The 12,036-nt window shown below is 44.7% G+C and overlaps 1 protein-coding gene across 1 annotated transcript in view; it reads left to right on the top strand.

Moving 5' to 3' along the window:
* The window catches only part of LOC117394173 (calpain-7-like), a 71,231-nt gene that overhangs the window by 47,613 nt on the left and 11,582 nt on the right, over positions 1 to 12,036 (top strand). Inside the window, exons 16-20 of the mRNA XM_059013006.1 lie at positions 4,601 to 4,676; positions 8,470 to 8,615; positions 9,803 to 9,865; positions 10,057 to 10,187; positions 11,232 to 11,324. Of these exons, the coding sequence (XP_058868989.1) occupies positions 4,601 to 4,676; positions 8,470 to 8,615; positions 9,803 to 9,865; positions 10,057 to 10,187; positions 11,232 to 11,324 (509 nt within the window). The remainder of the gene's footprint in view (positions 1 to 4,600; positions 4,677 to 8,469; positions 8,616 to 9,802; positions 9,866 to 10,056; positions 10,188 to 11,231; positions 11,325 to 12,036) is intronic.

The following is a 12,036-nucleotide window of genomic DNA, read 5'->3' as shown; positions in this document are numbered from 1 at the left end:
GCAGTGTAGGATTACGGAGGCCCACCTAAAAAAGGGTTATGCCGCGGCTACAGAGGCAGTTAGACTGTCCAACGTGGCCAGCCTCTTGACAGTCTACCAGGCGGCGCTGATTCGCGACCTGCCTGAGTCCCCACCCGTCGGGCTCAGGACCGAGCTGGGTGCAGTTGCACAGCTGTTGGTCAGGTTGGCTCAGCTAAATGCGCGAGCACAGGGCAGGAGCATTGCTTCTTTAGTAGTAGCAAGAAGGCAGCTATGGCTCTCACAGGCCAGGGTACAGGAGCCTGATAAGGCCCCGTTGTTAGATGCTCCTATATCCCCGGGGCACACGTTTGGCCCAGCGGTGGAGGAGATGCTGCAACGCTCCGTCAAGGCGCGTGAGGCGTCGCAGCAGTTGGCTAAGATGTGGCCAAGCAAGCCTTTCCAGCCAAGGCGGCCGCAGGAGCGCCAATGGCGCAGGGCGCCGCCGCAGCAGCAGGCGCACCCACAGGGCAGTAAAACCGCCCCCTCGGGGGTTGCAGCACGCAGCCAACCAGCATTTGCGAGACCGCAGCGCGGAGGGTGGCGCCCCAGAGGAGGTAGCAGACCACGTCCTCGTGGCTCTGGTCAGGCCCCTCGTGAGCGAGCGCAGCCTAAGCAGCCCTGAGAAACCCCGGCAGCCGTTAACCCACCCCTACACTGTTCCACAGCTCCTGTTCTGGCAACAATGCACCAACGACATCTGGGTGCGCAAAACTATAATCACCGGGTACACCCTTCAATTCCGGTTAAAACCCCCCCCTTCAGGGGAGTGGTGGTAACTGCAGTGAAGGACTCGGTTCAGTCCTCAGCTCTAAATGCAGAAATACAGGCATTGCTCAAGAAGCGTGCCATTCAACTAGTAGACCCTGCTCTGACCGACCAGGGGTTCTACTCCAAATACTTCCTTGTGCCAAAGAAGGACGGCGGGCTCCGCCCTATTCTAGACCTGCGTGTACTGAACAAATACCTACGGATGTTGTCGTTCAAGATGCTTACGCACAGGCACATTGTCCAGTCTGTCCGGCAGGGCGACTGGTTTACCACCGTAGACCTCACAGATGCGTACTTTCACGTTCCCATCTGTCCGGGTCACAGGAAGTACCTACGTTTCGCATTTCAGAGCAGGGTCTACGAGTTTTGTGTCCTGCCATTCGGCCTGTCTCTAGCTCCTCGAACCTTTTCGAAGTGTATGGACGCCATTCTAGCCCCCTTGCGGGTTCAAGGCGTTCGACTGCTGAACTATCTGGACGACTGGCTCGTCTGCGCGCAGTCAAAGGAGCAGTTGGCACAGCACACAGTGATGGTTACAGACCATCTTCAGCGGCTAGGTCTGAAGGTCAATCCAGACAAGAGCCGCCTCGTGCCCAGCCAACAGACCGAGTTTTTGGGTCTGCACCTGGACTCAGTGTCCATGGAAGCGACCCTATCGACACAAAGAGTTGCCTCATTAGAGCGGTGTCTCTCCCTATTCAGGTTGAGAGAAACAGTCAGCATGGAGCTCTGTCAGCGCATGCTGGGGTTGATGGCTGCCGCCTCGCAAGCCCTTCCTTTGGGCTTACTACACCAGAGACCTCTGCAGGCCTGGTTCAATGCCTTCGCGTTGCACCCGCGGAGAGACAAGCACCGCAGGTTGAGGGTATCCCGAACCTGCTGGGAAGCATTACGCTGGTGGAGAGTTCAGTCGAACATCCGCCAGGGCGTGCGCTTGGGTCCCATCTTCCGAAGGGAAGTTATCACAACCGACGCTTCCAACCAAGGTTGGGGAGCAGTCTGGAACGGGACAGGGACCCGTGGAGTGTGGTCAGGACCCTGGAGGTCAGCCCACATCAACGCTCTGGAACTCAGAGCAGTGGACCTCGCCCTTCGGCACTTCTTGCCAGTGCTTCTAGACAAGCACGTGTTAGTGCGGTCGGACAACACCACAGTAGTGGCGTATATCAATCGCCAGGGCGGATTGCGGTCCCCAGGTCTTCACCGGATGGTAACGCGGCTGTTGCTCTGGGCTCAACCGCGGTTAGCCTCTCTGCGTGCAGTTCATCTGCCGGGTAGGGTCAATTACGCAGCGGATCTCCTGTCCAGAGGAGGTCCTCTTGCGGGCGAATGGCGTCTTCACCCTCGGGTGGTAGAGCGCATTTGGGACTGGTTCGGCACAGCGCAAGTCGATCTCTTCGCTTCGCGAGAGACCACGCACTGCCCCCTATGGTTCTCGGTGAAGGACCTCGACAGCCCCCTAGGAGTCGATGCACTGGCTCACGAATGGCCGCCAGGGCTCCTGTACGCATTTCTACCGATTTCGATGCTCCCCGCCTTCTTGGAGAAGGTCAGGGTAGAGCAAGCGACAGTGATTCTGATCGCTCCTCGGTGGCCTCGGAGGATTTGGTTCCCGAGTCTGGTGCAGTTGTTGCACGGTCGCCCGAGGGAGCTCCCTCTGCGAGCGGACCTGTTGTCCCAAGCCCAAGGAGGGCTATGGCATCCGAACCCCAAGCTCATGCAGCTATGGGCTTGGCCCCTGAGCGGGAGCGCCTGTCAGCCTTAGGGCTTTCGACGGCGGTTATATCGACCATTCAAAGTGCGAGGGCGCCCTCCACTCGGTCGCAATATACGTATAAGTGGCAATTATTTCAGAGTTGGTGTCTGGCTGAGGGCCATGACCCGGTCTCCTGCCCTATGGCAGTGATATTACAGTTTCTGCAGAAGCTGTTAGACGAGGGTAAGTCTCCCTCTACACTTAAAGTGTATTTGGCCGCTATTTCGGCTTGCCACGTACGCATTGACGGGTTATCACCTGGTTGCCATTTTTTGGCATCTCAGTTTCTGAAAGGCGCAAGACGCTTACGGCCTCCAAGAACGACCAGTTTACCGTCGTGGAGCCTTGATGTGGTGCTGGAAGCCCTTGCCAAGGCGCCGTTTGAGCCTCTCCACAGCGTGGATATGAAGCTCATATCTATTAAGACTGCGTTTTTGCTGGCTGTGGTATCAGCAAAACGCGTGAGCGAGTTACATGCACTGTCAGTGCATCCTTCTTGTACTCGTTTTGCAGGAGACGGTTCTAAGGTCTCCATGCGCCCTAATCCGGCCTTTTTACCAAAGGTTATATCCCCGTTCCACATGAACCAGTCAGTCGAGTTGATGGCGTTCCATCCTCCTCCTTTTTCTTCCCCAGAGGAAGAGCGGTTACACATGCTCTGCCCTGTGAGGGCATTGAGGTGTTATATTGACCGCACAAGGACTGTGAGGCAGACAGAACAGTTGTTCATATGCCATGGTTCTAGATCTTTGGGTCAGCCGCTGTCTAAACAGCGCCTTTCCCACTGGATAGTGGATGCTATTAAATTAGCGTATGAATCTGCAGGCCTTCCTCCACCAGGGCAGTTGAAGGCGCATTCTACCAGGGGTATGGCGACATCCTGGGCCCTCTTTCGAGGGGTGCCGGTGTCTGATATTTGCGCGGCAGCCAGTTGGGCTACGCCGCATACTTTCATGAGGTTTTACAGGCTAAATGTGCTGGAATCCTCTGCTCCGTCATTTGGAGCATCTGTGTTGCACTCTATGACGCCTCAGGTTGCGGACGTCTAGAGTAGGTACAATATGGTGTGACTATTCCACCTTGGGACAGGTGTCATTGCGAGCATAGACGCTGAGGCGCAGCTCCGCATATGCCTAGATGTACTGCCTACGCAGTTGCGTTATGACGTAAGTCTGTCCTACTGCCGAGAATCCTCCCTCGCGACGGCTTGGGTACACTGTTCCCATACCTTGATGGTTATTTTCGACTTGAAAGGGAACGATAGGTTGCGGATGCAACCCCGGTTCCCTGAAAGAGAAAATAACCATCAAGCCGCGAGGTCGCTCTGGAGGCCTTCACGGCCTGAAGGGCAAAAGAGGAAGTGACTCTCCGCGCGCTGCGTATAGTAAGCTCCCAAGGGGGCGGGCTTACACGGCAGCTTGCGCGGAGGCCTATCGGCAGCTTTGACATAAAGCTCAGCCAATCCCTACTGCCTGACGGCAATGTCCCATACCTTGATGGTTATTTTCTCTTTCAGGGAACCGGGGTTGCATCCGCAACCTATCGTTGATTCCATTGAATCATTAATAAAGTCAAATATATTCCACATGTTGGAAAATTACAATATACCTCAGTACTGGTATTATTTGTTACTTTTTTGCTCATCTTCATCAAGGGTGCCAATAATTTTGGAGATGACTATATATATACACAAAAAAAAAAATTCATTAACTTGTAGGTGTTGGCTTAATTTTCCAGCTACAGAATGCACATTTTGCAAATTATGTGATGGTCCTATCATCTGGGAATCACACAGGCTGGGACCAAATCAAAACTTTGACAATCCGCTAATCACACTTAACAAAACTGTATTTAATAGCGTTTTCTTTTTATGAGTAGAAGAAATAAGATACTTACAAAAAAAAGTAAAAGCTATTAAATACAGTTTTGTTAAGTGCGATTAGCGGGTTGTCAAAGTTTTGATTTGGTCCGGGCCATGTGTACATCATTGTTTTTTTTCCACGACTCCCTTTAGGATACCAGATACAGTACCAAAATAGTTTGCTTACATTTCAGGATGACTTTGCTTCTAACCGAGAGTTCATCACCTTGGTTGTGTACAAGACAGATGGAAAGAAGGTCTACTACCCAAGTGAGTATACTACTTAAGGTAATAGTATTCTAAATAGTATACAGTTATAGACAGAAGTATTGGCACCCTACACTTATTATTGTGTGGCAGCAGTGTGGAGTAGTGGTTAGGGCTCTGGACTCTTGACTGGAGGGTCGTGGGTTCAATCCCCAGTGGGGACACTGCTGTTGTACCCTTGAGCAAGGTACTTTACCTAGATTGCTCCAGTAAAAACCCAACTGTATAAATGGGTAATTGTATGTAAAAATAATGTGATATCTTGTAACAATTGTAAGTCGCCCTGGATAAGGGCGTCAGCTAAGAAATAAATAATAATAATAATAATAATAATTATACCATAAGTAAAAGATTAAAGACAATCATTTAATAAACTTTAACCACTTTTTAATAAAACAAAATGCAAAATACACAGTTTCTGTAATTTAACAAATACTTTATCAAAAAACAAATGAACTTATTTTGTACTTCGTGTGTCCTCCTTTTGCTTTTATTACAGCTTTCAGATCATTCTTAACCAGTATGTTACATCTTTTTGGTGAAATCTAGGCCCATTCTGTCTTGCATATTTCCTTCAGCTCAGACAGATTGGAAACACTGTGCTTGGTTACAGCATTTTTCAGATCAGTCCAAAGCATTTCTATTGGATTAAGATCTTGTGATTGCGAGGCCATTCCAGAACTATCTTCGTTTTCTTCAAGAATTCCAGAGTTGTCTTCGCGGCATGCTTTGGGTCGGTGTCATGTTGGTAATCTGCAGATGGTATCATTGTACCTTGTAGAATGTTTTGATACATGGCTGCATCCATACGATCTTCAATCACATGAATGTCTCCAGTCCCTGAACTGCTAAAACACCCCCACATCATGATCAAACCAAATCCAGTTTAACTGTAGGTACAAGGTTTTCTTCTTTGAAGGCTTTCCCTTTTTTTCTCCAAACATACAGTGGTCCATTTTTGGGGAAACATTCTATTTAATCTTAATGGACCAGAGAATTTTGTTGAAGAATGCTTCAGATTCCTGTTCATATTCCTTGGCAAATTTTAGACAGTTTGTTAGATGAATTTTCTTTAAAAGTGGTTTGCATTGAGGTCAAGTGTATACAACTCTTTTGTTTGTACAGTTCGTTCATGAACTGTTATGCTTAATGCTTCTAAATCTTTCTTTCAGCCCTTGGCAGTTGATCTTGGATTTTTTTTAGCTGCTAGGATGATTCTCCTACCTGCTGTACCCATAATTTTCTTTGAATGTCCACTTCTTTCAAGCATTTCAGTTGAATTTGTTCTGTTGTACTTCTTGATTATTGCTGTGATTGTGGATTTTGGTATCCCATATTTGTTTGATGCTATTTTGTAGCCATTTCATTTGTTGTAGTTCTGGCTGTTGACTTTATAATGGCAATATATTTTTAAATTAGTTCTATTACATTTTTACAGACTTTGTAATGTAAAGGTGCCATATACTTCTGTCATGCACAAATATTTGAAAATACTTAAGTGCTTTTTTATATATATATATATATATATATATATATATATATATATATATATATATGAAGATTGTTTGTTAAACTATAGGAAATTATCATGGGTGAAAGTGCTCTGTCTGTAGATGGAATTCCGTCAAAATGGCCTCTCCAAGGTCCATTCCTATGATTCGTGTAGAAATGCCAAAAAAATCTGGGGGGTGTAAACTGTAATGTTTTCACACATACTTGAGGATTTGTGACCTTTTAGTATATTTTTCTCCTGTTGAACTGTAACTTCATTGAGACCACAGGCACCTAACCCATAGAGCACAGGGAAGGCAAACTATATATTTTGCCACTCTACTTTTTTTGCTCTGTGTAAACACACTATTCTATGTTTTGTTATGGTTTTGCCTATAAATGGTTTAAAATGTAAAAAAAACCCCAAAAAAACAAAGGTTCTTCAAAACAAGCCCAAACAAACACAACCCATGTTAGAGTATGGCCGTTTATGCAAATTCCAAACCGCATTGTAAATAGTGAAGAGCGGACTATAGTGGGTCAAACCAATATTCGTTTAAGGGCCGTTTTATTGTGGTAATATAATTTTAAAAATGCTTAATCCTGTCTTTGTGATAACTCCAAGCCAAGTTTATTCATTTAACACAAGTGGCAGTATTGATGAAAATGAACTGTACTCACCACTGCTGCTGCAAAGGAATAGAACAGCTAACAGAAAAATAATTGGTTATGAAATTAAGTAATGTAGGATGAAACTGCAGATCCATATATCTGCCAGTAGAAGTTTCCATAGTAGTCCCAGACAGTTGACCTTTATTGTGCAGTTCTGTAAGAGAAGTTACAATGGTTTCTTACCTTTATCGTGCAGTTCTGTAAGCAGTTTCTTAACTTGTATGATGAACTCCATACACAACTCCCGGTCTCCATTATTATTATTATTATTATTATTATTATTATTTATTTCTTAGCTGACGCCCTTATCCAGGGCGACTTACAATTGTTACAAGATATCACATTATTTTTACATACAATTACCCATTTATACAGTTGGGTTATTACTGGAGCAATCTAGGTAAAGTACCTTGCTCAAGGGTACAGCAGCAGTGTCCCCACTGGGGATTGAACCCACAACCCTCCAGTCAAGAGTCCAGAGCCCTAACCACTACTCCACACTGCTGCCCTGTCCATGTTGCTTGGTCAGGAGAAACAAATCGATCTCTTACCCAGAGGGCAAGGACACAGTGTTTGATGTTACCACGCCGCACAGACATGCAGATTTATTGATAATCACGTGCTTTGGTATATTGATTGTATACCAGTAGGTACCAACAATGGTAGCCTTAGTGCGGGAAGAAAACACTCAGTGTTGACACAGTGTAAAAATGTCCCAAAGCAAAACACATTAAAAACACAGCTAATAAATGAAAGGTGGCCAAGCTCGGGCCGTGCGCAATCTCCAGGAGAGCGAGTGTTCAGTGCAACCTCCCTTTATGGTCGGGAGCGCCTCAGGATACGCCCCTCCAGCCAATCAGGGAATCAATTGGCTGTCAGTGCGTCCTCACTGGTTTTGAAGTGGTCTGGGACTGCTACAATGGCTGCTCCCGGGTAATTTTCTAACGTAGTTACGGGGGGAGCTTCTGCCTTGAAAAGAAGAAATGTTGATTGTAGTAGATTAACAGGGGATGTTGATTGTATCCCATCAACAGAATTTGTAGAGTTGCTGGGTTTATCACCCGGAGAATTGCTTGCCATCATTTACCTGTCTGGAACAAGAGAATTCGATGTCAGCCTGAAAATCCCACAATACCTTGATAGATTTTGGAAGAAGTAGTAAAGACAACCCAAGAATGGAACAATTTCCAAGTTATCCCAGTATCCCAGCTGAGAGGTTGTGGACAGCCGGCTCGAATCCTTAAGACCAGTGCCGAACAATTCAGGACATCTGCAATGCTGCTACCTGGGCCTCTTTCAAGACCTTTATTAAACATTTATAACTTAAATATTTCTAGCTCTCTGCCTACCTTTGCTCACCCTGTGTTATTTGTGACTTCTTTCACTTCTGACCTACCACTCTTTTGTCTACATCCTAGACTTCACTTTGTGTGTGTCTGCACCAGTAAAACTGCATAGTGTCTGATTTTGCAGCTCTCCAAGTTTCTCATTTAGTTGATTAATATCCTGCGAGAAGCTCTTCCTAATCTCCAAGGAAATACTAATCATGATTTTCTGATTGGGCCGCTGCACATCTGACATTCATTCTTGGGATAAAAAAGGTTTAAATAGCAATCTGATTTGTTTTTTTCAGGTGACCCTCCACCTTATATTGATGGCATTCGAATAAACAGCCCCCACTACCTTACTAAAATCAAGCTGACGACCGCAGGGACCCATACCTTTTCACTGGTGGTATCTCAGTATGAGAAGCAGAATACTATTCACTATACATTGAGGGTGAGTAAACAGAGCAATGGCTACAGCATATGTAACACCAGCATGCTTAAATGGAGCATGTAGTGAATAAATACAGAGCTGCTCTATGACATACCGTAAAGAAACAGTTCTAGAACTACTTTGACTGTGGGCCGATTCATCTACGTTTTTGGGATTTTATGTCTCTGAAAGGGGAGTATGGGTTGTTCCATGTTGTATGTGCAGGTTTTATTGGTTGCACAGTTCTTTCAGTGGTTGTTACTAGGACCTAGTGTGGGGTGAGAAAAAGCAGGGAACCACATGACCGTACCAGCAATGGTAAGGCCACAGGCACATATACACAAACAGGAGTGTAAACAAGTTACAGGGGAAACGGCGACAAAACAGTGCAAAAATAAAACACAGTGAAAACACAGCTAGAAAAATAGTTTGCCAACAGGTGGTTGAGCGCTGCCTCCACTAAAATGAGGGTCCCGCTATCAGAGTACTCTGCGCTACACATCCTCGCTATACTGGTTGTGGATCATTCCCTGATCCCGTAAACTAGCCCTAATCCACAAGCAATAACAAGTCCTGGTTACGAACACTATGACTCTTTGTTTGCACAGTAACGGTAAGAAACGCTTGCTGGTTTGTTGTTTTGTGGTTGCTTTCAGCGGGTTCCATCTTTCTCTCGAGCAGACGTTCACCTTTCGGCTGAACACGGAAGAACCAGGGTGTGTAGCTTAGCCTTTTTTTAAATGGTAGGGTGCTCCCCGGGACACGCCCCCCAGCCAATCAGGATTACCTGTCAGCCAAACACTGGCCGAGCCTCCCTGTTCAATTAGTTGACTGACAGCACTTCTCCCGTCGAGCGTTCAAGCTGTTCCTGCAGTGGCACACATGTGCTGAGAAACCAGAGACAGAGCCTGCCTCTGTCACAATCTCATACTTTAATTTGATAGAAACATGCAAAAACAATCCTTTTACATTGGGAAGCCTTCTTAAAAGGTAAGAACAGACAAAATGATTAGTAAAATTGCCAAATAATGTAGAACAAAAATATAAGAACATATATATAAAGCAGAACTATATTTGTATTGTTAAATAAAGTCCTTAGAAAGCAATGCAAAACTGTAGCATTAAAGTCAAGTAATGCAAAAACATTTGATGTATATCTTAATGTAAATTTACTATTAACATTTAAACTGATTACTGTCTTATAACAGGTGTACTCTGGATGTAAATGTAATTTCACAAAGATCCCTACTCCCTACACTCAGTACAAGAGGGTAAGTGTTGCAACACCGACAATAATGTGTGTGTCATGTATATGAGAAAATGTGAGATCTGTGAAGCAATGGCAATACATATTAGGCAAGATTTAAAGGAATTCATGTCTGTATGCACTTTAAGGGGTTGTCTCAATAACAATATAAAGCACAGAAAGGAACATTACGCAGGCTTTTTGATTTGTTTTCAGAGCAATGGTCAGTGGAAAGGTCAGAGTGCTGGTGGCTGTGGGAACTACAAAGAGACCTACAAGCACAACCCGATCTATCAGTTCCAGCTGGAGAAGCCAGGGCCACTGCTGATTGAACTGCGAGGGTCACGGTGAGTGTGTGAAGTACCAGCCCTCAAATAGACATAGTCTCTCTGTCTCAGTAGCACTCGCGCTCCCAGGCTTTCATCTGAGCCTATATATAGAGCGTCTCTTTATATATATATATATATATATATATATATATATATATATATATATATATATATATATATATACACACACATGATAGACCAAGGGTACTAGCAGGTCATGTTAGAAGGGGAAACCTTGTTTTGTTCAAGACATAGTCACGCTTTCCAGTACTGCATGTCCAGTTTAATAGCATCAAAAGGTCACCTGTAAAAAGAGGCATTGATCCTGTTATCTTTTAATAACTTGCCGTATATCATTCTTTTTTCATTTGGAATGGGCTGGTTAAGGATTCGTTCTGGATCTGCTGCTGTTTGGTTTGCTACTTACAGCACATGGATTGAATCCCCAGTACCCTGTCCGTACCCACAGGCAATTATTGTCTTGGGATGAAAGTGGACATTTTGTTTTTATTTTTACCATAATAATACTTTTTTTCTGATTAATACAAACAGATGGACAAAACTATAGCTACACTAAGACATCCCTATTTGTTAGTATACATATACCACCACTGAGTGTTTTATAGTTATCAGTGGCATCCCTGTATATCCCAACTTGATTTCGCTGACATCATGGCTGCATTTACAACAAATTTTATCTCACGTCATATGTTCTCTTTCTGGAATGCAAACTGTTGTCACACATTTTTATTTTTGTATGTGATAAAAAGAGGAATTATTTACATTTTGGCATTAAAGAATATACACTACATCCAAGGTTGTTATGCCACATTACAGCCTACCTGTAAAGACAAGGGTAAAAAGAAAATGTGAAAGTGTGACAGCAGCCATCCTATTTTTTTCTATTGTAAACATGCCTCATGAACAAGAGCTTGTATTGAAGGCATGTCCCCTGCTTAATGCCTTTAGGTGGTGCTGTTGTTCTCCTCTAATATTGCTTACTCCTGTACTTTTCCAGTATATAATATCTACTATTAATCTGGTTTGAATTCCCCTTCGCAGGCAGTACAGCGTTGGGTTTGAAGTCATTACTGTCTCCACAGTGGGGGAACCTGGACCCTCTGGCTTTCAAAAGAAAAGCAGCGGAAATTACAGGTACATACATTTAATCAATCAATCAATCTTTATTTTATATAGCGCCTTTCATAGTGGTCCACCATCACAAAGCACTTTACAAGATGCACTAACAACAAGAAAATCCATAATACTTTAGATATAGAGAAATGCATAATACATGCTATACAGTTAAAAAAAAAAAAGCATAATACATTAAATACAGTGGAAAGTGCATAATACATGACAGTAACATAATTATTGAAATAGTAGCAGCAACACAGCAGCTAATAACAGATATCAGGCTTAAAGAGCATGGAAAGCAAGAGAGAACAGGTGGGTCTTGAGAGTTGATTTAAAGCGAGCGACGGTGGGAGCATCACGCATAAAGCTAAATGAGCGTTCTCCAAATGTGGTGTACTTTTGCTTGGGGATAACAAGCAGGCCAGAGTCGGAGGACCTCAGCTTACGGGCAGGGACATAGCGGGTCAGCAGGTTGAGGAGGTACTCAGGACCTGTGTGATGAAGGGCATTGTAGGTGAGCAGGAGAGTTTTGTAAATAATCCTGAACTTTAAAGGTAGCCAGTGCAGCTGGGCAAGACGTAGGGTGATGTGGTCACGTTTTTTAGATCTGGTAAGGATCCTGGCAGAGACATTCTTAAATAGCTGCAGTGCAAATGCATGACAAAGTATCTCTGCATCCGGGAGGGAAAGGTAGGGACGGACTTTGGAGATGTTTCGAAGATGGTAGAAG

Source organism: Acipenser ruthenus, chromosome 3, assembly GCF_902713425.1.
Source record: "Acipenser ruthenus chromosome 3, fAciRut3.2 maternal haplotype, whole genome shotgun sequence".
NCBI classification, from domain to species: domain Eukaryota; kingdom Metazoa; phylum Chordata; class Actinopteri; order Acipenseriformes; family Acipenseridae; genus Acipenser; species Acipenser ruthenus.
The sequence above is the reverse complement of the archived record's forward strand: the minus strand, read 5'-3'. Positions and strand labels throughout refer to the sequence as shown.